The sequence below is a fragment of the Silurus meridionalis genome, chromosome 15, assembly GCF_014805685.1.
Source record: "Silurus meridionalis isolate SWU-2019-XX chromosome 15, ASM1480568v1, whole genome shotgun sequence".
NCBI lineage: Eukaryota > Metazoa > Chordata > Actinopteri > Siluriformes > Siluridae > Silurus > Silurus meridionalis.
The window spans coordinates 2018746-2044021 of record NC_060898.1 but is presented as its reverse complement, the minus strand read 5'-3'; the positions used below and the strand labels follow the sequence as shown (position 1 = coordinate 2044021).

Here is a 25276-nt window from a genome sequence, read left to right as displayed (position 1 = left end):
AAAACAAAAACCAGCATTCCAATCTATACTGGATTTAAACTTAAATGGTTTTCCAGAAGATAAAAAATTCCAACATATTCTAGAGAAAAATCCCTAAGAAAAATTAAACAACCTCCATAAGAACACAGAATTCTCAAATTTCCTATTGGGGAAGACCCTGAAAATTTCAAAAGCCCTTTAGATAAAGAACCTAAATCTTTAAACCAGTGGAAAATAATCTAGAAAAATGTCCTAGAGGTATGAGCTACTAACATCCTGAAGAAGTGTACAGTCGACCTGTTATCACATATACACACAAAACTATAAGCAAAATCAGCAGCAGAATCGTAATCTTTCTGTTTAGAAGGAACGCTGCAGAACTCAGTTTATACGAACATGATATAAAGATGCCTTGAAAATACTGTAATGTTCTGTAATACCTTCAGCTTGATAAAGTTTAAAATGTACTGTACGCACAAGTCCGCCAACAGCAACGTGGTCTCTAACGTGTCAAAGTCTTGGTGTCAAAGCCCCAGTTACCATGAAACCTGAATTCTGTGGTCTTGTTTTGACACTTTAATGATGGTGTTAGTCTTGAACATGTTGTTCTGATGAATTGATGTACACAATGGCTTCACTCACCTCTCAGCTACAGAAGCTTTATACACACACACACACACACACACACACACACACACACACACACACAGTGTTCAGAACAATGGCTCCCTGTGCACAAAATGTATATATTGATTATTCAGTATGAAGGCTAACAACAAGCTCTCAAACTACTCGAAGAGCATGGCGTGACACCCGGCTTGCAGAAATGACACCAGCACAATATGTTACACCACCAAAACCTGCTACCAGTTTTTCACGCTTAAATTCACACCAGTGCACAAATTACATCCTGAGTTGCTAATACAGTTGAATAGTTAGTTTAGCAAACACATTTGACTAGTAGCTACTTACATACACTAACCAGGGCAGCTCATGCTAGGCTACGTATGCAAGTAAACCCAATCTAATCTAGCTAATCTCTAACGCAAGCTAATCTCACTGGAAAACTAGCGATCATTTACTTAGTTTTGTTTTGCTAGGTGTGGTGGGAAAATCAAAGTTAGCAAGATTTGCTGACAAGAAATAGCAGGCTACAGTCTTGGGATAAATCAGTAAAATATGGCGAAAATAGTGAACTTTATTAATATTTTACCAGGATCATTACTCTTATCCTTTACCCTGTTATCTCTGTAAGTGTTTGTTTTTGGCAGCAGTGGATCTTAACCAGAGAAGAGAACAGTGCTGACTCTAATGTGAAAGCATTAGCTCTGAAAGCAAGGATTTCTTGTATCTAGAGCGTTAGCGGAAAAGGAGTCAGTCCTCCGGGCTAATGGAGGTCTTGTGGTCTCCTTCATGGAGCTTATGACGACACAGAGGATCTCTTCATGGTCAAACCCATGACACGGCCATGGGGCAAGGCGTATAAGGGTTTCGAGGCAGGAGATGACACAGCCCAGGAGTAGTGGAAGGAGAGAAAGAGGAAGCAAAAGCTTTCTAAACACTCTCATTTCTCCATAAATGAAAGTTTTGCAATTCCTGTTCGGTTAAGTGTGATCGGAAACGCACGGCTTATACATCACACTCTCATGTCTCATGTGGGTCGGTAATAGTATTTATATATTGATAGTTAATTAAGAAAATTATTTGATTAGATTAAATACGTATACAATGAAATGCATATGCAATTAAAATTGTAGTGTTATCAGAATTACTTTTCAATTATGCCGCAATTTTTTGATAAGGACCGGCTTAGTTGGAGTATTATCTATTGTATTTTGTATATATTTTTAGAAATAATAGCGTGGCATGTACTAACACAGCAATCCACAAAGTTTTTGGCATCACGGAACAATTTATCACGAGACTATTTTTCAGTGGACCAGAGGGGACTGGGGTTGAGAAGGTGTTATGCTCAATAAAGTGCATATTACATTACAATTATACAATTTATATCATTTAATTTTTATATTACTCAACTCACATTAATGGAGAATCAGTAAATATAAAAACTTTTTTATTCTTTCTGTGCAGCCTGGTACCCAATGATACCCGGCCCAGTGTTTGGGGTACTGATAGAAAACACCTAAATATAAACCATAAGTCTGTTTGAGACACTGAACAACAAAAGAAATTGCGCGATATGGTTTAGTAGATTGTATGGTGCTAATCTGGTAGCTATAATATAAACACAAAGTAAGATTTTTGCCTAATTAGTGTATTTCATGTCTATGCTTTTTAATCTGTATTAGTACAGAATCTCCAAAAATGATTAGAAAAGTATGTGTGGCCAGATTTCGGTTTTAATCCAGACCACAAAAATTTAGAATATGTGTTATACGTCGAGATTTGTGGATTATTATTGAATGTAAGATTCTAATATACTTAAATAAACTCTAATAGACTCAGGTACTAACGAAATATACAATGTTAAATGACTCAAGACATGAAATGAATTACAGCTCATGATCAAAAGTGATTTGTCACACTTGGTATCAATTGTATAGCTGCAAATCCTATGCTACATCAGTTCTGGTATGTCCTGTAACCGGTTATTTGTGTTTCACAATTAGATGAATGACCAGGTCTGACGGTGTACATCGAGTCAGAAACTATTTACACACGGTTTACATTATTGCTATGTAACTATGAAATTATTGAAATATGAAAAGGCTTCTGCAGCCGTATACAACATGCAGCTTGTGAGGGATTTACCCCTGCATGTTCTGTCAAACTGCAACCCAGCTGCGAAAGTAAATTCTTGAATAACACTCAGGGGTTGACTCACGCTAGTGTGTGTGTGTGTGTGTTTGTGTAATCCTGCCGTGTGTCGTCAAGACGGTTGCTATGCTCCTGACTAATTCGAGTGCCTGACACACTAAATGATCTGCTAGCCACAAATGGGGCCTTCCTGAGTCCTGACTGTGGTTGTGTGTGACAACAGAGGCTAGTTTTCAAAACACGGATAAGCACCATGAGAGAAGTAGACTGAAATATCATTCAGTTGTGTCTGTTTTTGGAAATTATTTGTATTTTATTTCACATATAAATCTGATGACGTGACGTGTCTCCATTACGACATTTGTTACTGTTCTATGAAATATTTTGAGGATAGTTTGTGTTATCAAATAAAACTCAATTCCTTCTGTAATGTATTATTTGCTGACTCTTCCATCCATCCATTCATCCATCCATCCATCCATCCATCCATCCATCCACTTATGTTTTCATTCATTTATCCATCCATCTAATCACCAATTTGCCCAAATCTCTTTTGACTACATGAGTTATCTATTCAACCATCCATCATCTATCCATTTATACATATGTCCATGCATTCTCTAGTTCTTTCCCATTTATTTATTCATCCATCATCCATCTTTCCAAGCATCTATTTATGTATACTTTAATTCATCAAATCATACAAATACCACCTTTCCATCCATTTGTTTAACTTCTCACTTTTTTACCCAGCTATAAATGTACAAATGTATTTTAACCATTTATTTGTCCATTTATCTATCCATCCATTCCTGCATCCATCCATGTATTTACATATGTATTAATTTATCCCAGACCCACTACTTTTCAATCCATCTTTCCATCCATCTACTCACTCATTTATCCATCCAGCCATCCATTTTTACATCCAACTATACAGCATACAACCATCCCCTAATTTATATATCTGTCCTTTTTTCTATCTATCTGTCCAGCAATTCTCTCTGTATTATCCATATACACCGATCAGCAAACCTTTATAACATTATGAGCGGTGAAGTGAAGAACACTGACGATCTCTTCATCATGGCACCTGTTAGTGGGTGGATTTATTTATTAGGCAGCAAGTGAACATTTTGTTCTCAAAGTTGACGTAACAGGAAAAATTTGCGAGCATGAGGACTTGAGCGAGTTTGACAAATTGTGACGTCTAGACGACTGGGACAGAGCATCTCCAAAACTGCAGCTCTTGTGGGATATTCCTCATCTGCAGTGGTCAGTGTTTATCAAAAGTGCTCCAAGGAAGGAACAGTGGTGAACCAGCAACCGATCCAACCGACGAGCTCCTGTAGCTCAAATTGCTGAAGACGTTCATGCTGTCGATGCTTGAGGGGTCAAAACTGTTTTAGCAGCAAAAGGGGGGCCAACACAATAGTAGGCAGGTGGTCATAATATTATGGCTGATCTGTGTATTTCTCCATTTCCTTTTCATCCAGACCTTTACTCTGTCATCCAGTATCTGTCCATCTATCTATCTATGATTTTGTCTACACATCTGTCATTTTGTCACCTTTTTACCAATCTGTCCAATCATACACTCATTTATTAATCGATGTACAGTCCATCCTAACAAAAAAACACCCCCTTGTTTATCCTGTATTGTTTGTTCATTCATCCATTCTCCAGTTTCTTTCCACCACTGCTCTCTGGTGTAAAGTGATGACGCAGTATGGAAAGAGTTTTCAGGCCAACATACATGTTTCCCCCCTCTTTGTGTTCGACAGCATCAGTGACAAAAAAGAATAAAGCAGTGCGGTTTCAAGAGTGAGACCACAAGTGTTAACGCAAGCTCGAGTTCACCAGAATCTGAAACAGGAGATTTCATAGTTTTGAAACTGGAGTTCTGAAAAGCATTGGCTTTCACTTGTAGATGATATTTGATACTTGTGGTGGTGAGCAACAAGACTTTAATAGCAAGATCACCAGGAAGTTACAGCTGATGATATTTGAAATTGAATGGGTCTAAGAGATTCACTTGTTGAGTGGAGATTTAAGAGATGGAAAGTCCTGATCTATCATCGCACATCTAATGTAGAAAAAGCCTTCGTTCTTTGTGTTATGGTGCCGCACTAACATACATTACCAAAATGATTCTAGGGTGAATTATGAGCATGTTTAATGAAGGCAAATAAATGCAATGATTTTAATAATATGATTCCACTTTATTGCACAACCACATTTACTGTCTTATTATCGTGTTGTGTTGTTTGTAAATATTTGCATCTTGGTCCTTGAAGGAATGTCATTTTGTTCTATTGTACACTTTTCCAAGCGTATAGAGTGAAAATGACAATAAAATCCACTTGACTTTATTAGGCCATTGCATAACTTCATATTTATTTCTGCAGCCAATATAGCGATCTAAACAACTGAAGGTTTACTGATACAAAATGTCGGACAAATTTTGACATTTTGTATTACAGCAAATCTTAAGTGGTTTAGATTAATATATTGGCTGCATAAATAAATGTGTGATGCAAGTGATATTTTTTGATACCACCTCGTAAAACATGGAAGACGATGCACGTGCAAAGTCTCGCGAAAGCAGATATTGTGTTATCCATGTTGGTCTTTGTACTGTAAAGTGCTGTGTGTTTGTGTGTGTGTGTGTGTGTGTGTGGTTTCCAGAAGCAGCTAGATCGGGGTCACCAACCTTTTTGAAACTGACACCTACTTCTTGAGTACCGATTAATGTGAAGGGCTACCAGTTTGACACACACAGTTTTCAGTTTGATCTGAAATAACAAATTTGCTCAATTTACCTTTTATTATGTTATTATTAATAATTAATGATATTCATCTATGTGAAGACACTGATCATGTTAATGATTTCTCATAATAATTAATCAACAATGATTTAACAAAGTAGGAAACAGCTATTTTAGAAAAGGCCCACGGGCTACTTGTGTGGTCCTTGCGGGCTCCATGTTGGTGACCCCTGAGCTAGATGGTTAAGTGGTAGCTTTGTGGATAGGATGTTGACCTTCAATTGCTCAGTATAACGATGATAATAGTTATAATTGTAAGTTGCTATGAATAATGGTGTCTGCCAATGGAAATGTAAGGTAGCTTGTGTGGTCTATTTGCATTGTGTGTGTGTGTGTGTGTGTGTGTGTGTGTGAAGGATGGGGTAGTAGATGACACCTCTCACGACCAGAGAATATATTTCTATACTTTGGTGACATATTTCTGTGCTTCGTATCGTTTCTGTCCCGTTATTATATAATAGAGATGAAGTGTAACCTGTCAATCAATCAATCAATAAATCAATCAATCAATCAATCACGCCTCTAAGACGAGCTACGTCACAACTAAGATGGCGGCGTCTGTTTAGCTCCGTGCGCTTCGTCTTCTTCTGCAGACAGGACTGGATTCGGGAAAAAACGATCTGCGTGGTTTATTTTTCGATCACCGGAGCGTCTGTGCAAACAGTAGATTATCGATTCCCAAACAATTAAAGAAACGTGTTGACGGTTTAAAAAAAAAAATACATAACATACATATACAAAGAGAACTGGGCGTGGTTTGTGCTCAGGCTCCTCCTTCCCTTAACGCTTCCTACTTCGAGCTGCACCGCAGCAAACCTCCCATCATTTGGTCTGAAGCTCCACTGAAAGGCTGGCCAGGTACGCTAGCGCTCTCTCCGGCTCCACTCTCATGAAATCAACACAGGTGGTCTCTGGGTGGATTTTTAGATGCGAAGCCGAACGTCTCCGAACGCAGCCGAACGCCTCCGAACGCCTCTTCGGACTCTCCTGGGCTGATCCCTCCGCCGTCCGACCATGAGCTCCAGCCCGCTCTCCAACGGCAAGCAGATGTCGGACAACCAGAGCTGGAACTCGTCGGGCTCTGACGAGGACTTGGAGACGGACCCCGGGCCTCACGGTGGCGGGGTGGCCGAGTTCAGCGGCGTGCTCAGCAAGGTACCGCCAAGTCGGGGGTGGAGGGGGGGTCTCATGTTTACTACACCTGGTCTGGAGGAGGCCGCGTCTCAAATCTAATCCTAGTTTACTAAATAGGATCTCAAAATAGCTCACAACATCCCCTACGTAGGCGCCCTACTTAGTACCGTTGTACTCGTTGAGGACGTTACCCACTCAACCAAATACACAACACTGCTCTTCGGATCTAAACACGCTGACAGCGCAGACTTCTACGTGGATTTTTCGGAAAAATAAATCAAATCTACACGTTATATTAGTTAAATCAGCTTGACATCATTGTAATGTTTATAAAACTTGCTTTATAACGCGGTGACAGCCGAATAATATGGATTTTCTTTGCTGACGCTATTTGTTTACCCATTCATTGTTGTTTATCAGCTATATAACATTAGTATTTGGGGGGGTTTAATGTCTAGATCGAGTATAAATCGTGTTTTTTGGATTTTAATGGACACGCATTTACACACCGGGGTTACTAGAGGTCACTGCGACGCGGCTAAGCTTGAACAGCTAACAACAACCGCGATGAGCGGCTCGGGTTGATGACGTCACGCGGCGATCGATGCTAATCTTTGGTTTTCCGCAAACATAAACCCCCCCCGCCCCCCCAAATACGTTTTCCGAATGTCTCATGTTTTTCCAACACCACCACTAAAATTACATTTCTATAGATTTATTTATATATCACTAATAAATAGTTAATAAATAATTAATTACATTTTATTAAAACCCTATGAACATTCCTTTTCTCAGCAATCCGTGTGTTTAATTTTCAGAAAAATATTATACACAAAAGTCTTCTGTCCTGCGATAGAAAAAAGTAGACGTCACGGCTTTTACAAAAACAATGAAACTGGAGACTCATTCCGCTGCAAAAACCTGACCCACCTTCCGACCAATCAGAATCGAGCATTCAAATGCTGATTATTCACCATCATAGGATACAATTGATCAATAATCTGGAGTAGAGAACGTTAATACTAAACCTGGTGCTTAATATTCTGGGATGAGATTTAAATTTGCACGTATTCAGCGTCCTGGGGTTTATTTAGTTTATGATCATTTTCGCGGTTGTCGCATAAACACGAGCGCATCGTGTGTAACATAAGACATTTATTCATGTGTAATAACATACAGTGGATTATTAGGACGTATGTAAGAGGGAGTTGGTTGCTCAGTGGTTAAGGCATTGGACTCTGGATTAGACGGTCGCAAATTCAAATTACAGCACTATCAAGCTCCACTGCAGGGCCCTTGATCAAGGCCCTTAACCCTTAACTGCTCGGTGTCTGCCAAATGCTGTAAATGTAAAACTACTCAAATAAGAATAAACAAAAGGATTACATGAAGAACCAGACCTTTTATGGTAAGTTTGACCTTCAAAAAGTACAGAGAGTAGTACCGCTAAAAATAGTCTTCAAAAATGTATAATAAATTTTAGAACTCTCACAAATAAAAATAGTCAAATCTCAGCATTGCAGTGAAAGCAGAAAATCCCCAGGGTGTACAGCTGTGACCTTTGCCCTCTTGGCTGGCCTGATGTGAAAGATGCAACGATAGCATCTGATTCCAAAAAATATATATATAATCTGTGAAGATGTCGCTTTGAGTCTGATGTTAACGCCGTCCCACTGTCTGATTGCATCCACAGTGGACGAACTACATCCACGGCTGGCAGGATCGCTGGGTCGTGCTGAAGAACAACACTTTGAGTTATTACAAGTCTCAAGATGAGAGGGAGTACGGCTGCAGGGGCTCGCTTTGCCTCAGCAAGGCCGTCATCACGGTAAGAACCCGGACACGTGAGGTCTTGCTCATATAAGGATGTAACGTTGGTGCCGTTTCGGTTGTAAATTTCTTGCCGTAAAACTTTTTAAACGTCGCACAATTTATGCTACACTTAAGTCCGTTTCCATGGCAACCTGTAGCTATGTTGCTAGTCTGTTACAATACCAGATGTTGCATTATCGAGGTTAAGTAACTAACACGACTGATTGTCTTCTCATCCTTGTGGTTGGGCTTAAATTAACCCCCCCCCCAATAACTATTCGGTGTAGTTCGCATGACCCCATGACCCCATGTCTCGTATAGATTCTCATTCTGCGGATTTATGCTCTTCCATTCTGTTTAAAAAAAAATAACGACTACAACTCGATTTGCGAAGTAGAATTCAAATCCCAGATGTTCTCCAGTGAAATGATTGCATCCGTGCACCGCCTGGAAAAAACAAAACAACTAATCCTGTCTGAATAGGGTTTTCAGCATAACATGTGAGAGCTGGTTATGTTTTGACTAGAGCCACAGACGCTGAATAGATGATTCGAAGCTGAAAGCAGGGAACAAATACACACATGTGGTTTTGTTTATTCTTTTTTTTTTTTCTTTCATTTTGAGCAAGTGACACGGTCTAGCCAAAAGTAATAGGACATCTGATTTTTCCACCAGTAAGAAGTTCCTCTCCAAGCTGTTTCTTTTGATGTGGTGGCATAACATTTTTCCTTCACCTGAACTAGGAGACCAAAACCTGTTCCAGCATGACAATACCCCTGTGCACAAAGCCAGAAACATGAAGATCTGCGTTACATGGGTTGGAAGAAGCTCCTAATATTGAGCTCCAACCTTTTTGAACACCCAATGATAACTTCACCCCAAGCTTCCTCGCCTGCATAAATACTGGACTTTACTAACACCCTTATGGCTGAATGAGAACAGTTCTCCACAAAATCTAGTGGAACATCTTCTCAGAACAGTGGAGGTATTATGATCACAGGAAACAGAGACTAAATGTAGAAGCAAAGAACAATCTTGTGGTCAGGTGTCTACAAACATTTGTTCATTTATTTTGTCCATATACTCGAAAGAAAATTCTGGCTCCGACTTTGTTTTGATGATTGGCAGTGAATTCTTGATGTAATAATGTGTTTATTATTATTATAAATATTAAATTCACCAGAGAACTTGCTCCAAAAGCTAATAAAGAACAGCAGGATGATGTTATGACGGTCGAAACACAGCAGGACGATTGTTTATGATGCTGTGTGCCGTATTAAGATCCTTGGCTCAAGTCTTTACTCGGGTGTTTGTGTTTTTCTTTTTTTTTTTTTTTATACAAAAAAATTAATTTTATTTGTCAATTCAAAACAGAAAATGAGTTAGTTTATGGAAATAATCTGGGAATATACAAAATTGCAGGATCATTTTGGTTAAATTTACAGATTTATTGCAATTTCAGTTGAGCTTCTACTCTGCACATCCATCAATTACACCGCACACTCACTGCAGGGTTACTGAGGCCACGCCCCCTACATGCTTTTTGCATTCCTCAATCACGTAACACACACCATTTCTCGAATCCTGCGCGCAAAATAACGTCAAAATAATTGTTTGAATAATTGGAATAATTTGTTCCACTTTCTTTATAAAATGTTCTCCTTTTGCTTTTTAAATTTAAAAAAGTGAGATGTTTCATTGTTTGCTTTGGCCCCCTCGTATGATCCTGGAACACACGCAGCCACCTCACGTGTAACTACAGTCGCTGCGGCCGGCGTGAAGTTCTCGTTAAACGGCGGTTTCAGTTACGAGCTGTTTAGTGCGCGAGACAGTGTAGCGGGGACTCTGTCATCAGCACCGGGCATCCTGCCAGTACAAGACAGAGTGTTGCTTATTTCCTCCCGTTTGTTCTCGAGCACGCACACACACACACACACACACACACACACACACACTTTGCTAGCGAGGAGCCTCCGTGACCCTCGCGTTATCACACGTACTTGGCGCTCGGCTTCTTATCGCTGCCGACAAATATTGATGGAGCCGCGTGGTGGCTGAGCACACGCGCTTCTACGATTAAAAAAGGACGAGAAGTTGTCGAAAAGAGCGTCTCGTCGAAGACCGAAGTCCGGACACTCCCAGGTCACGCAGGCCGCACTTCTCAGTTCCACAAAAACAAAAGAAGGAAGGTGAAAGTAGGACCAAAGGCTCCGTCACCATAGAAACCGACTGAGCGAAAGGTACAAGCCTGCAGCCTTTCGCTCCACCTTTTTAATGATTAAACCCCGAATCGTAAACCGCAGCAGCGATTTCTCAACCCCGGGAGCACACGGGCGCTGAAACGGGACACCAGATACAAGGAAGACATGATCGATTTAAAAAAAATGCAAGCACCTGAGCTTTTAGAGTGAGACGGCATGCCTCTTACACTGGGAACAGCACGCCATGGCCACGGGTGCTTATCTTTTCTAAAATTGCGCCTCCTTGCTGCTTTTCTCCTCCTCACGATCCAAAGAACGAATCAAGGACGAACGTGTTCACCAAACAAGGTTAAACCTGTACTCGTTTAACCGCCCGAGTGTGTTTAACCCCCACCGGTCTCAAACGTGTGGACGTTTAACATAGGATTACGAAGCTCGCAATGAGCATGGCGAAATAGTAACATGAAGTCTGAGGCTTAACGTGGATGAGACAGAGGGAGTCATTGATGTAAACATGACTGAGTACAGACACATTCCTGATCATCATCATCTTTTCTCTGCTTGTGTTCGAATACATTCATTAGGCAAGACAGCCGAATCTGATCAGCGGTTCACGTCGCGGACGTGTCAGACGAGTCGGTAAAGTTTTTCCTGTCGCGGTGAGGTGGAGGTGTGGTACATTTCCACCTCTCATGCTGTTTCTGTGAAGAACAAGAAAGAGTAGAAGAGGGCCTGGAGAGAACGATGAGCCATATTTGGAGGCTCTGTTTACTTTCCCATTGTGTAAAAAAAAATTATTGAACACACACACACACACACACACAGTGTGCGGCTGCTACTCTTGGCTTCTTTTCGCGTTGTTTGTTCTCCGTCCCAGTTTTCCGAGGTCGTGTTTTGCATTTCGGAGTATGAAAATGGAGTCTGTTCGTCTCGGGCCTGTTCGCTCTTTCACAGCTGTTAAGCGACGTAGCAGGAGGCATTCCTGACTGAACCCGGCTCTCTCCTGGCATGCACGGGGCAAATTCAGGCTTTTCAGGTTAACGCTTTGCCCAACACACGCCTGGATGTGAGTGGGCGATACAGAATGTCCGTACATGCCTGCGTGTATTGCTTTATTAATTCAGGCTGTACCGGTTTCTCGTCTGGGAACAAATCCACATGCATGTCATCATCTACAACACACACACCAAGTCCGGCTTTATTGGGACACCTGACTTTTCCACCCATCACCCATACGTGGTTCTTTTTCAAACTGTTACCACAAAGTCAGAATTGCACAATTGTATCAGCCGTCTTTTGGATGTGTAGCATGAAATCTTCCCGTAACTTGATCTACGAGACCCAAACCTGTTCCTGCATGACGATGCCCCTGTTCTCAAAGATGTGATTTCCACAGGTTTAAGTGGAAGATCTTCTACTGTAAAGCTCCAAGCCTATTGAAGATATGAATATGACCGCTAACTGCACCCCAGGCCTCTTTAACTCACCTACATCACTACCTGACTTTACTAACACCATTGAAACTCAATGAATCTCCACAAAATCTCCACAAAAACTAGTAGAACATCTTCCTAGAAGAATAAAGGTTATCATCAGAGCAAATGGAGATTAAATGTGAAATTGGATGTTTAAAAGGAAGCAATATTATGGTCAGGTGTCAACAAACACTATGTTCCTAAAGTATTTCTCAAACATGCAGTGGTGCATGATGTCCTGGAAAACAGGATTCCTGTCAGCAGTTTGGTATTTAATTTTGTGGGCGTGGCTCTGGAGAACGTTATATTCGCCCTAGCTTTTCCAAAATGGAAGCCTGACTCCATATTAAGTCTATATATCTAGTTAACATTCTTAGCAAGGCATCATTAGCATGGAATCGATGCTAAGTGAGTGTATGTTTTTCTGTTCAACCAAATAATTAATTTTTTTCCCATATCAATGTGCAGAACTATAAAAACTCCCAGCGGTCGTGTATGTGGCCTTTTTGTTGCAAAACGACACTTTTTTTTGTCATTTATTCGTTGTAAACTTCCCCGCCGTGATGCGCTACAGCGACGCAGTGTAGCTCAGACTGAACGTCTGCACATAAACCTCTCAGACCGTCTGCTTCTCGTTAATGAGGCGAGCGGCAGAAGCGCTGGCGCTGATCATCATTACAGCGATGCGCCGGAGGAACTGAGCGGGACGTGATTGCATTTCGTGTCATTGATGTCCATCTTCGGAGGACACGTAGACGAGATCTGCTGGGGAAAAAAGGTCGGCCTGGATGATGTGTCCTGATGATCATTTCAAAATAATTTAACAAGTAAAATGGCTGGGACTGCAGGTTGTTTTTCCAGAGGTGGACAAGTCACAGGTTTGTTAGGTGGACCTCCAGGCATGGCAGGTCTCCAGCGTTTTGTGTTTTGGTTGCTTAGAGATGTGTGTGTGTGTGTTTTCTTGATATATTGTTCATGTAATTAGCATCTTTATATTCTCTCACCTTGTGCTGGATTTTTTTTTTTTTTGCATGTTCTTGAAGATCACGTGTAGGAATGCTAATACACCTAAATCTCAGCACGGATGATGTTTGTAGTGCTTTGGGTGGACAAATTTTGTAGCTTGTTGAAATCTGCTTCTCCTGAGACCCGTGTGTTATAGTGACTCTTCACACAAACTCGCTTATTATAAATGTTACGAGCGTTTATTCACGTTCTTGCAAGATCTAATAAGAGATTCGTTCTTCACCAACTTATCGTTCGAGTCACTGCCAGGAGAGAAAAGTCTCAAAGTTCAGCGAATCCAAAGTACACAGGTGAAGCATTTGTTACGGGGGGCGAGACCTTCTGCTGCGTGATTGTTGAACTCGAGTTATCAGCTTGGCGAGGTGTTGATTGAGGCGTTTCCGTGATAATTGTGATAAAGACACGAATCGGACAAAAATGTTTAACTTTGGGTTTCAGTGCACTCCATCGTAAACGGCGAGAAAAATCGAGCACAGTAGGAAGTAACGGAAAATTTGGATAATTGTAAATGCAAGAACGTAGCGGTGTCCTAGCAACCGAGTGTGAGTCCCCTCCCCTTTTTTCCCGAATGAATATTGAAAGGACATTCAAACAAAACTATAATGTGTTTAGAGCTTGAATCGGACGGATGGATGGGGTAGAGGGCTGTGGGGGAAAAATATTGCTTTCTCAATCGCGAGCTTGCTCCACTTTCGTCTCGACAGCGCTGTGGTGTATGTGGAAAGCCCTCAAGGCTCACGTGATGTGGCTTTACGAAAAAAAGTCTTTCGAAGTCAAAGGTGTTTTTCCCTCAACATGTGTAACATCGGTATGTGACGGGAATCTTTTCTGTGCTTTTTGAGCATCGGACGCATCTCAGACAGACACAGACGTCTTTGGGATACACTTATTTTACACATACACATAGTGGTAGGTAGAGGTTGCTCCGAGATCAGGCAGGGCAACACAAACACTCCGGCGCTGTTTAAAGCTGTCGCTTATCACGTGTTTGGACAGGAGGGGTGTGTGTGTGTGTGTGTGTGTGTGTGTGAGAGAGTTTTTGGAGGAAAAAACGAGAGGAAGGGTCAAGGGGAGGGAAAGAAGTCTGAGGCAGGATGAGGAAAAAGAAGGTTACAAAGAGGTTAGATAAAAAAACAACAAAAAAACAGGGAAACATGAAAAGGAAACGTTCATCTTTAAACATCACGTATCAAATCACGCACGCACACACTGAGTTCTCAAAGTGAAGTGAATCACGACACAGCAGACCCCCATGAATCCCTGCTGTGTGGGTGTGTAGGTGTGTTTGCATTTTGAAAGTCCAGGGGTGTGTATATGGAATGCTGCAGTAGCTCTGTTCTATGGCTGATCCCTCGCTCCGAACTCGTTCGTGCCGCTCCAGCGCTCTACCTTCTGCACTGTTAGCAGTGGGGAACAATAACGAAGTTACAGTAATTCGTTACTGTAATTAATTTGCTTTTTCACGTGTCTGTACTTTACTGAATTGTTTCTATTCGGGGAGATTTTTTCTGTAACTTCACTCATTTCAAAGTCAAATATTTGACTTTTTACTCAACTACATGTAGTGAAATCAGTCGTTCCCATTTTTATTGATGAGGATAAAAACATAACTGGTGAAACACGCAGCGAGTCACCAATCAGGATCGAGCGCACGCTCTGTTTTACACGTGTTCTGATTGGCGCTTGCTGTATCTACTGATCACCAACATACAGTTCAGCATCAGTTCAACATCAAGCAGAACATTTAGAGAGGAATAAATGATGAAGAAACTCCAGACTCGAATTCGCCACAACACACGTGACCTCATTTACACGTTTTTTTTTAGTCACATTCGAGTCTTTACACATAAACTGAGGTGATTAAGTAAAGAATCTTGTGATAAAAATGATCATAGGAACATTATCGTTATAATAAATCACTACTTTGGATACTGAAGTACATTTGAAGGCAAAAACGTTTTGTATTTTTACTCAAGTGAAAGTTTAAAGGGACACTTTTACTGGAGTCATATTTTAATGTGGAGCTCTACTTTGACTCTACATGCTTTGCGTCCACCACTGGCTGTTAAAGATGCAGTGGGTTGTTATTGAAGAACATCTCTACAGTATCTCATTAGCTTTTCATCCCACAGCTTTTTATTTCCATCATCTACAAGGGTGTTGGTAAAGTCAGGTACTGATGTAGGTGAGATGAAGAGGCCCTGGGGTGCAGTCAGCAGTCACATCCATTCCAAAAGTGCTGAATATGGTTGAAGCTCTATATCAGGAGAACTTCCACACACTTCCAATCCGTGGAGAGCATATATTCATGAGCTGGCTTTGTGCACAGGAGCATTGTCATGATGGAACAGGTTTGTATCGTATAACACTCATTAAAACGCTTCTGCTGCACTTCAGGATGGTTTTGTTTGTTAGTTTCTGTGGTGGTGTTTTTTTATTTTACTAGTTCAAATATAATTCGCTGAATTACGATTACAAATGAAACCCACATGCAATCAGCCAATCAGCTTTCTGCTATTGGTGTGTATTTCGATCGGATTGTACCACAGACGTAAAAACGGATTGTATTGTTCAACTATGAGGAAGTGCGAGTTTAGGGAAACTCGACTTGAAAAAAAGAAGAATTTAGGGCTCGGTTAAGGCCAGTCGCTAGCAAGGTATTTGTGTGTGTGTTTTTGTTGTTGTTATATAGGTCTTAAATATCATTTGGTTTTAAATTTGACTTGGTGAAACCTGTAGAAACCCCGTACAAGCATTTCACTGCGTCGTACCGAATACCGTATTAATGTGTATGTGACCAATTTATTTTGAAACATTAACCAAAACTCCAACTCTGATGAACATGTTGAAGTGTGTGTGTGTGTGTGTGTGTGTGTGTGTGTGTGTTTTAAACCATGATCCAGTCCACTGTTTTGTGTATTGTTTGGCTTATACTGATGCGAACCTGCGATAAGATGAAACACTGCTCAATTCAGCCACCTGAGATTGTATTCACAGATTAGCAAACCATGTTCCTCTGGAACAGGAAGTAGTGCGAGGATGCGAACCGCTCAGTATTTCCAGACTCGTATCGCACATTGAATACTCGCCGAGATGTTTACCGCCCGGTCTGGAGACTCTTTGGGGATCGTTTTCTTAACATCTACATGACATCACTGACGTAAACCATATGCTGATCTGGGAACTTAATGGGAGGGGCTTCAAGAACATTTTCGTTTTTTTTTTCCCAGGATAAACAGTCGGGCATGGGAGAAAAACAGCCTGCTATAAGCCGGGGTTGATTATGAGCAGATGAGGTCGTACGTCCAAATTTATTTTGGTCACGTTCATTTTATATAACAAGTTTCCCAGAAGTGGTGTAAAGATTTCTGGGGGGAGGGGGCGTGGCCTCTGCATGTCAGTTTCAGTGAGGGTTTGTTTCTTTTTTGTACATGTCGGTACATGTAACCTTTATGTGTGTTTCTGAGAGGAAGGCGTGGCTTCTGTACTTGTTAGTTACAGTAAAGGAGGTTTGGTGTTGGTTCTCAATTCCAGTGAAGGTGGTATGGTTTTTGTCTGGACCAAATGATGGAGGTGTGGGTTCCATTGATGGAGATGTGGGCTCAGTTGCACTGCTGCATCTTAAATTGCAACATTTCACTTCAGAAGGCTGCATTTTATTCGAACACACCCCAAACATCTCTGTGCTTTTTAATCCACTGGCCCTGACCTGCACTCGCTGCCCCAGTTGCAGAGCTTTTATCTTGTTAATGCTCCGTCTTCCAATTACCAAGCAGCTACGAGTTCCTCATTTCCAATTCCAATCTCATCTGAGTGAAATCCTGCTTTTTTTTTCCTGCACCAGTCCCGGTCCTGGCTAACCTCGAGCTTCTGCAGCTGCACCGCTCTTATCGCCGAGGTTCCACTCGTTTATTTAGCGCAGAGATAATAAGGGTGTGAGAGTCTACAGCTGGCTGCTTGAAAGTGAGGTGTAGGAGTAGAACCACAGCCAGGGGGAGAAACAGCTTTAGGAGGGTAGGTAGAGGTGGGAGTTTTGGGGAGAAGATAAAGTGTCTCCAAAATCGGGACGCCATTTCTTTGATGCCTTGCTGTCTTAAGTACTTTGATGTACTGAATTCTTCTCTAATTTATCCAGAGCGATGCCCCTGTGCACACATTCAGCTCCATGAAGATCTGCTTTACATGGGTTGAAGTGGAAGATCTGATTTATAGAGCTCTTGATCTCGTAGAATTTTTTTTTGTTGGTTTTGATGTTTTTTTTTTATGTATTTTTTTCACTTCAGCTCACTGAGCTGGAGGAAATCCGAGTGTTTAAGTGCAGCATGGTCGAGTTCAACTCAGGAGGGAAGCGGAAGCCAGGAACACACATTGTCCGTATTGACGCCCTGAATATTTAATAAAGGCACGGCTGTTTGTAGGCAGGGCTGCTTAACTACGAGTTTGAGGGTCAGGAGCATTTTAAAGTGTGTGTGTGTGTGTGTGTGTGTGTGTGTGTGTGTGTGTGTGTGTGTGTGTGTGTGTGTGTGTGTGGTGTCACGTGTTAAATCCTGGGCCTGCTCCAGAACTGAGCTCGCTGTTGCCATTCGTTTAGGGCTTTTGGCTTCACTCCAGCACAGACATACACATCTCAGCTCACATCTGCACACCAGCACACACTCGCGCGCACACACTCACGTGCGCGCACACACGCGCTCGTACACCGCCCTGCCTCTGAGCGACCTTTATCCTATTTACACGTCGCACTAAATAGCATGTCCTTCTTGCTAAACGCACCCGATGTAGCTTACTAACTGATTACAAAGCGCTCGATCAGCTGATCTGCGTGAGTCAGAGCGAGTTCCTGTACTTGTGACCTTTTTTTTTTTTTTTTTTGGAGTATACACTTAAGTATGAATTATTTACATTTTGTCTACACACGTGCGCAACATGGAGCTGTGATTTCAGCGACAATGGATTCCTGGCTAATTGCGTGGTCCAACTTCTCTTTCGTTTCCCACTCGTAGCATGTACGTTGCTAGTACAGCTAGCTTGCCACGCCTAACGATAACAGATTTTCACCACGTTACTCTGTTATTAAATTAAGTTGGATTTATATATAGCTACTAGTGGTGCAATTGATCACAAAACTCACGCTTTGGATCACATTACATTTTTTTGAGGAAATTTTCCGGATCCACAAAAAAGGGGAATAGACAAGTATAATTTGCTCTCCATTTACTACAAGAAAAGTTACAGCAAGGAAATCTTAACAAAATTTAAATTATTTCGCAAGTTTAAAAAAAAATGCAGGTCGTGCGTGTCGACTGCGATTTGTTGACACCCCCCTGGAAGAACAGGCCATGCCCACAAGACAAATTAAAACATTGTGACTAGTTTGTGTCAATATACTAAGCAACCTTTTTATGTACAGTACATATTTTTTCTAGTTTCACGTGATTGTCAGGACGCTGAATCAGTGGACTTGTTAAGTTTTTGTCATACCGATGTAGCCGTAGATGAGTGTTGTTTTCTTGGCAATCGGTAATTAGAACGCTTGTGAACTTTATCGACCCGTTTAAAATGGTTGGACCAGGCGTGTCTCATGTTGTGGAAAAATTGTGTGTGTGAGATTGAGAGCATGTGTGCGCACAGCTGTGGTTATCTAGTAAACCCAGAGTTCTCAAGCGGATCCGTGCGAAAGCTTTGCGAATGCTCTTCGAATTGCTTAAAACCGGGAAACCGGAAAATGCTCGAAACTTGTGAAAGTTCCCGTCGAACGCGACGTCGTGACGAAACGAATTGCTCAACGATTTGAAGCTGGTGATGAAATTCAGGACTCTCTTTAGTATATAAAGCAGGAAATGTCTCTCCTTTTCCTGTGTTGCACTTTCCTGTGTGTCCTGATGTGTTTGAGGTCACATCCTGCACTTCTCAGCCAGCAGGTCCGGTTCTCTTCGCTTCGGCTCCCTCGAGATGCATTTTATTAATATCTCAAAAGATTTAAATATCGATGAGAGAAATCGTTAAAACTACATTGAGAGACTTCTGACGTTTTCAGAAAACTGTGACCTCGAAGTTGGAGGCAAAGTGAACGATATCTTTTCTTTCTAAAGTGTTTTCTGCCCTTCGGACTTTGTTACTCCTCACACACATGCTCTCTGAGGGGAGAAAAAAATATATGTACACAGTGGAACCTTGATACTAACGACCTTGACACTCGCGACCTCGATAGTTGGTGACTTTTCATCTGGAGCCGGACTGAGAGTAACTCGTGAAAAACCTGATCGTTTACTAATAAATGACCAAAAAGTTTGAAAAAGTATTTTATTGTTGTATTATTCATTTAAAGTAGTAAATCAAACATTTATGACAAGTGAATCACAACTTCGCCATTTTTTGTTACGTGAACGCGGAACGTAACCCCCACGAGTAGACTCTATCCCCCAAAATAATCATAAATGTTAAGGGAGATGGAGGGAAGGAGAAAACGAATTGAGAAGAGGGATTAATGGAGAATGAATGGAGGAATAAAATGAAGGGGGAAGAAGAATTTAGGGGATAAACAGATATTGGGAAGGCAAGAGAAAGAATTGAGAAGAAGAAGAGAGAGAGAATTCCCCCCTTTTTTCACCACCTTTCTTCTTTTCTTAGTCGTCCTTTTATTTCCGCTTTCTATTTCTTCTCTGTGTCATCCCTCACTCTCCCCTCCCTCAGAGCTACATCTGTTTTCCGGAAATGCAAATCTTTGCGTTTGTTTTCTCATCGGGTTCCTCGAGTGGATCAGCATGTGTACTTCTAGCTGGTTTTAATTCATCAGCTGCTTTACACACACACACACACACACACACACACACACACACACACACACACACACACACACATTACCAATCCAGCGAGCTTTGAGTCATCAGTTTTGCAGTTTTCCCGGAAGCTGACTGGTTACTACTGACCGACATGTTACACTGAACTCTCCTCATCTCCTGGTTTCTCAGACTCCAGAGATGGTCGAGTTTTGTCACACCTCTACTTTTAATAGCTAGAAACAAAACCAGTGAGCGCTTCAACTGCTGACTCGTGGACTTTTGTGATGAGTGCACATCTTACTAGCTGCAAAGACAATCTCTAGTTTATTTTTATTCGCGCTCAGAAATCCAATCAATTTTTCCTGTGTCGTATTTAATACATTTATAGTTTACTGGTTCGATGCTGATGATGAAACCTCCTGCATCACCGAGTAGCAGGCGTGTAACGGTACACAAATTTCACGGTTCGGTACATACCTCGTTTTTTTTTTTTTTGTATCGGTCCGGTTTAATTTTGGGAAAGTTGGGGTGGGGAGAGAAATGCAAAACATAAAATTGCTTGTTTTTTTTTTTTTTATTAACGCAGTTTATTATCATTTAAATTTGTGACCATCAAACAGTTTTTTTAAAAACAATTTTTAATAAAATGCCCACTTTGTTAAATAATATAAATAAAAGAATATTTGATAATATTCAACGCTGACTCCACCCCAGGCCTGCTCACATCCACTAACACCCTCGTGTCTGATTATACACAAATCTCTACAAAATCTAGTGGAGCATCTACCCAGAAGAGTGGAGACTAGATGTAGACACGTTTGAGTTTTATGGTCTGGTCGACAAACTTGGTTAAAAATATGAAATTCAAATCTACAAAAAAAAATCGTATTCAGATATTCAAATCTCGAGTTTTGCAGCTGTTCAGTTTTGAATCGTGTTTATGCTGCTGAGGTAGAAGCTCCAGCTCAACTCAACCCCGCTCTGTAGTGATGATGGACAATGCATTAGCTGCGTTTAGCTCGTCCCCACCGATCGCGGAAGCTTCTAGAGTGGCGTCCGGGCTGAAAATAACCCCCCGCCAAGGTATAAAAATAATTTAAAAGGGAACTCAAGCGTCCAGCTGTGCTTTACAGGGTTTTCTCCTCTCCCTGATGGAACCAGTGAGTCTCTCTCTCTCTCTCTCTCTCTCTCTCTCTCTCTCTCTCTCTCTCTCTCTGGGCTTCTCCTCGTCTTCTCATGCCTCATTGTTCGAATTGATCCGTTCTCTGGAGAACGATGTGCTGAAAGTGTTACACACGGGTTTTACATGCAAGTCACACTGATGGGTTTTCTGATGTTCATAATGTGCTCACAACAGAAGAGCGTATCGTATACCATTAGTGCTCTGTGAAATCGACCACCAGATCACCCACAGACTTGGGCATTAAGTGGCAGGGAATCATGGGAGTGCGCTTAGCTCAGCACTTTCTTTGTATACTTGCAATGCTAGGCCTTCGATCGAGACCATAACCGTCACACGGGTAGGGGCGTGGCCTAAAGTTTAACGGTGAAAATGTATGGGAAGTATAATGTAGTTTAAATAATTAATAATAATAGTTGTAGACATAGAATTAGTAATAATACACATTTTAATAATATTTTAAAGTACGTTTGTAAGACACAAGCACACACACACACACACACACACACACACACACACACACGAACAGTTTGACTTTTTTCCTTAAAATATTACAACTTTATTCTTGTATTGCTACAATCCCAAGATTTTTTTAATGCGACACAAACGCCGTTGTAAAATCCAACTGTATTTTTGCCTTTGAATCATTAAAATTATTGGACTATTTTGTTTAGGATTTACATTTTCTTTACTTATTATTAAAATTCTACATTTGTGTGTCTCTCTGACTTTACAGCCTCACGAGTTCGATGAGTGCAGGTTGGATATCAGTGTTAATGACAGCGTGTGGTACCTGAGGGCTCTGGACCCGGAGCACCGTCACCAGTGGATCGACTCCATTGAGCAGCACAGGGTGAGTCTGACATCACTACATCCACACTTCCCATAACCTTTTACTGTGCAACATCGAAGGACTTTAGTGCTAGCTTATACGTGTACAGAAATCTCCAAAAGTACACAGAAACCTCTTCTGCATTTTTTACCATCCTGATTTCAGCATTGTGCTTTGACACAATGCAGTCTAATGGGTCACTACTTAATGGTACAACCCTTCTCCTTTTGCCTCAAGAAATTCTTACCCGCGTTCCCTTTTGCAACTTTTTAATTTTATTTTTTATGCTGCTTCATGTCATGACAAAAGTTGTAGCAAGTCCTGTTTTGCTTTTGCTCACATTTTGTAAAAAAACAAAAAACAAACATATAATAAGTAATAAGATTTGGGGTAATAAGATTAGATTTCCGAAATGTTCTAAATATACATTTTATATTATTTAAATTGTACCTAGTGTATCTGCAGTGTTTTTTCTTCTTTCTTCCGATAGCTAGCTAGATTGGATTGTACTTGACTATAACCGTTGAATCAACCGTTTAAAATGGATATTGTATTAAAAAAAACCCATAAAAGTCCATGTAAAATAGTACTGAACTGTATTAAAAAAATACAAAAACAGTACTGAATCATAAAAGTTTTAAATAAAATTTGAATATATGCATTATATTAATAAATATTTAGGTAATTAAAAAAACATGGATTCAAACTGAAACAAAAAGTACCACCAAAAAATTCAAACAGTCACATCCAAAATGAAGAATAGAAAAAGACGATTCAGATAAACAGCACGTTACATCTGTGATTCACCTCTAGAGGCTGCTCTCGTACTATAACGCAACCTGGAAAAACTATTGGTATGGATTTTTGCTGATTTTTCACCAGAAAACCCTGCACATGTTTATCGTTTCCGCCTGAAAAACTCGTCTTATGATGATCGGGTTTGTAAAGGACATGCAACTCTGTGGTAACAGTTTAAGGAGGAACCAAGAACTACATTTGTCTGTATTGCATATTGATTTCGATCAAAAAGGTCTTGGAGGTTTTGTTTCACTACAACATAACAAATGTGCCTGTACGCTTGAACGCCTTCAAATCAAATAGACCTTCATAACATGCTTATGAAGCGCTGCGACTACCTTTAGCAGTCTCCTCAATGGTCTTGTTGGTGAAAATTGAGTGTGTTCAGATAAAGAAAAACCTGCAGACTTTTTTTGAGGACAAAGTGTGTGTACTTGCAACGCACTTGAAACACTGAAGAGGTTTTGGCCTCTTGTTGCTTAGGACTCCTGTCTGGTCCATCTGGCCCTTTAATCACGTGGGCATCCCCATGGAGACATGTTGCCGAGGGGTGTCGTCTTTTCGTAAATTGCCTCGGTTCCTGGACGATACACGTGGTTTGTTTTTTTTTCTCTACAAACACTGGACGATTGTCTTCCTTTTGCAGTAATCCTAAAGTAGTAAACATCATCTGTATCAATCTTTCTTTTTTGATAGTACAAAAATTTCCCACAGTAAACTTTTTGAATCGTGAATCTCTGGAAACTTGGGCAGATGCCAAAGATGCAGAGCGCTGAAGGCTGTAAATGACAAATCAGACGCCATTGTAGGAATTCTGCATGTTGGTTAAATACAAGTAACGGGAATTAAATCATCATATTATATTTTTAGTCCACAACTTTTTTTTAGCCTGAAGTGGGGCTGATCAAGACCCTGAACCCACAACGTCTAAGTTGTATAATTGGAAGTCGCTCTGGATAAAGGTGTCTGGTTCCTCTTGAGGTTTCTTCCTCGTGCCATCTTATGGGTTTTTTTCATGCCACAGTCACCACTGGCTCACTCATTAGGGGTAAACTTGGGAAAAACGTAGGCCATGTCCACACTAATACGTTTTTATTAGAAAACGCATATTTATCTCTCCGTTCTGGCCTTCTGTCCACATCGAGATGGCGTATTCAGTCAATGGAAACACGTCGCAGTGTGGACTGTGTAAATGAAAGCTTCAGAAAACGATGACGCATTTTTAGCCATTGCCGCAACATTTCAAATAGCCGGAAAAAAGCGGCAGGCAAGAACGACGCGGGTCGGGGCGTCTTATATTTTGCTCTTACACGGTACAGGGACGTGAGCAGTTTTTAGACGTTTCAGTGTGGATCAGCAACTTTTTAGGAATGATGAATTAATTAACATTAAAGTCAGTCTTTTTAATCAGAAAAAATGAGCTGACAGGAACCACAATAGAAAGAATTTTCCAAATTCACGGATGTGATTGACAGTAAACAGGGCGTGACACCGTGTCGTTAAAAAGGTGTCAAGTGCAGTTGACCAGAACTGAGTTGCAGTGGGCGTGGCCTGCTATTGAAATCAGCTGTCTCTGTGCTCAAGTCTCAGCAGTGCAGCGGATGTAATTTATTATTTTACACACAGAGTGTGTGTGTGTGTGTGTGTGTGCGTGTGTGAGAATGTGTGTGTGACCAAGGCTGGGAGGAGACTGAACTGTAGCCATAGGGGTACCATGGCTTTTAACACATATATACACACACGCACACACACACACACACACACACACACACACAAACACCACATCCTGCAATGTGAGTCACTCATACAGAAACATGTACCCCAAATATTTTCATTTCTAAGTAAAAGTCACACACACACACACACACACACACACACACACACACACACACACACACACACACACATTGAAGGAGACTCTTGTTCAAAATACACAAACACTTTACCAACACAATAGGTGTGTCATTTGGAGGAAAAAGAAAGTGTTTGTGTGTGTGTATATATGTGTGTAGGGTTTCCTCTGAAGTCAGCTGCCAAAAAGAGACGTGTGTGTGTGTTGAGGTGTGGCCACATTACTGCACAATAACACACTTTTGGATGGACAAACACACTCCTCTGTTGTCTTTTTTTCTCTGTTGTCTTTTTGTGCATCATTTTCTAACTTGTGTTTTTCTTCCTTTCTTTCTTTCTTTTTTTTTTTTTTCCACATTTATTTGTATTTTTTTCAAGTCTGTACTTGGAGAGAGTCAGATTTGTGTTGTGTGTGTGTGTGTGTGTGTGTGTGTGTGTGTGTGTGTGTGTGTGTGTGTGTGGAGGGGGGTATAGAGCAGTCATGCTAAAGATCACATGGAAAAGTAAAAACATGAGATTTCCAGTGGCACGCACACACACACGCACGCAGAGGAGATGTGATTTAATCTGAAATGTGTGTGTGTGTGTGTGTGTGTGTGT

The 25276-nt window shown here is 41.0% G+C and overlaps 1 protein-coding gene across 2 annotated transcripts in view; it reads left to right on the top strand.

The window, feature by feature from the left end:
* Positions 1–5721: 5721 nt before the first annotated feature.
* Positions 5722–25276, top strand: part of LOC124397682 (ceramide transfer protein) — a 34814-nt gene continuing 15259 nt past the window's right edge. The window contains exons 1-3 of one of the 2 annotated variants that reach the window (XM_046867322.1): positions 5722–6740; positions 8413–8547; positions 21932–22048. In XM_046867322.1, coding sequence (XP_046723278.1) covers positions 6600–6740; positions 8413–8547; positions 21932–22048 — 393 coding nt within the window. In that variant the 5' untranslated portion in view covers positions 5722–6599. The remainder of the gene's footprint in view (positions 6741–8412; positions 8548–21931; positions 22049–25276) is intronic. The other variant, XM_046867323.1, reaches the window with a different exon arrangement.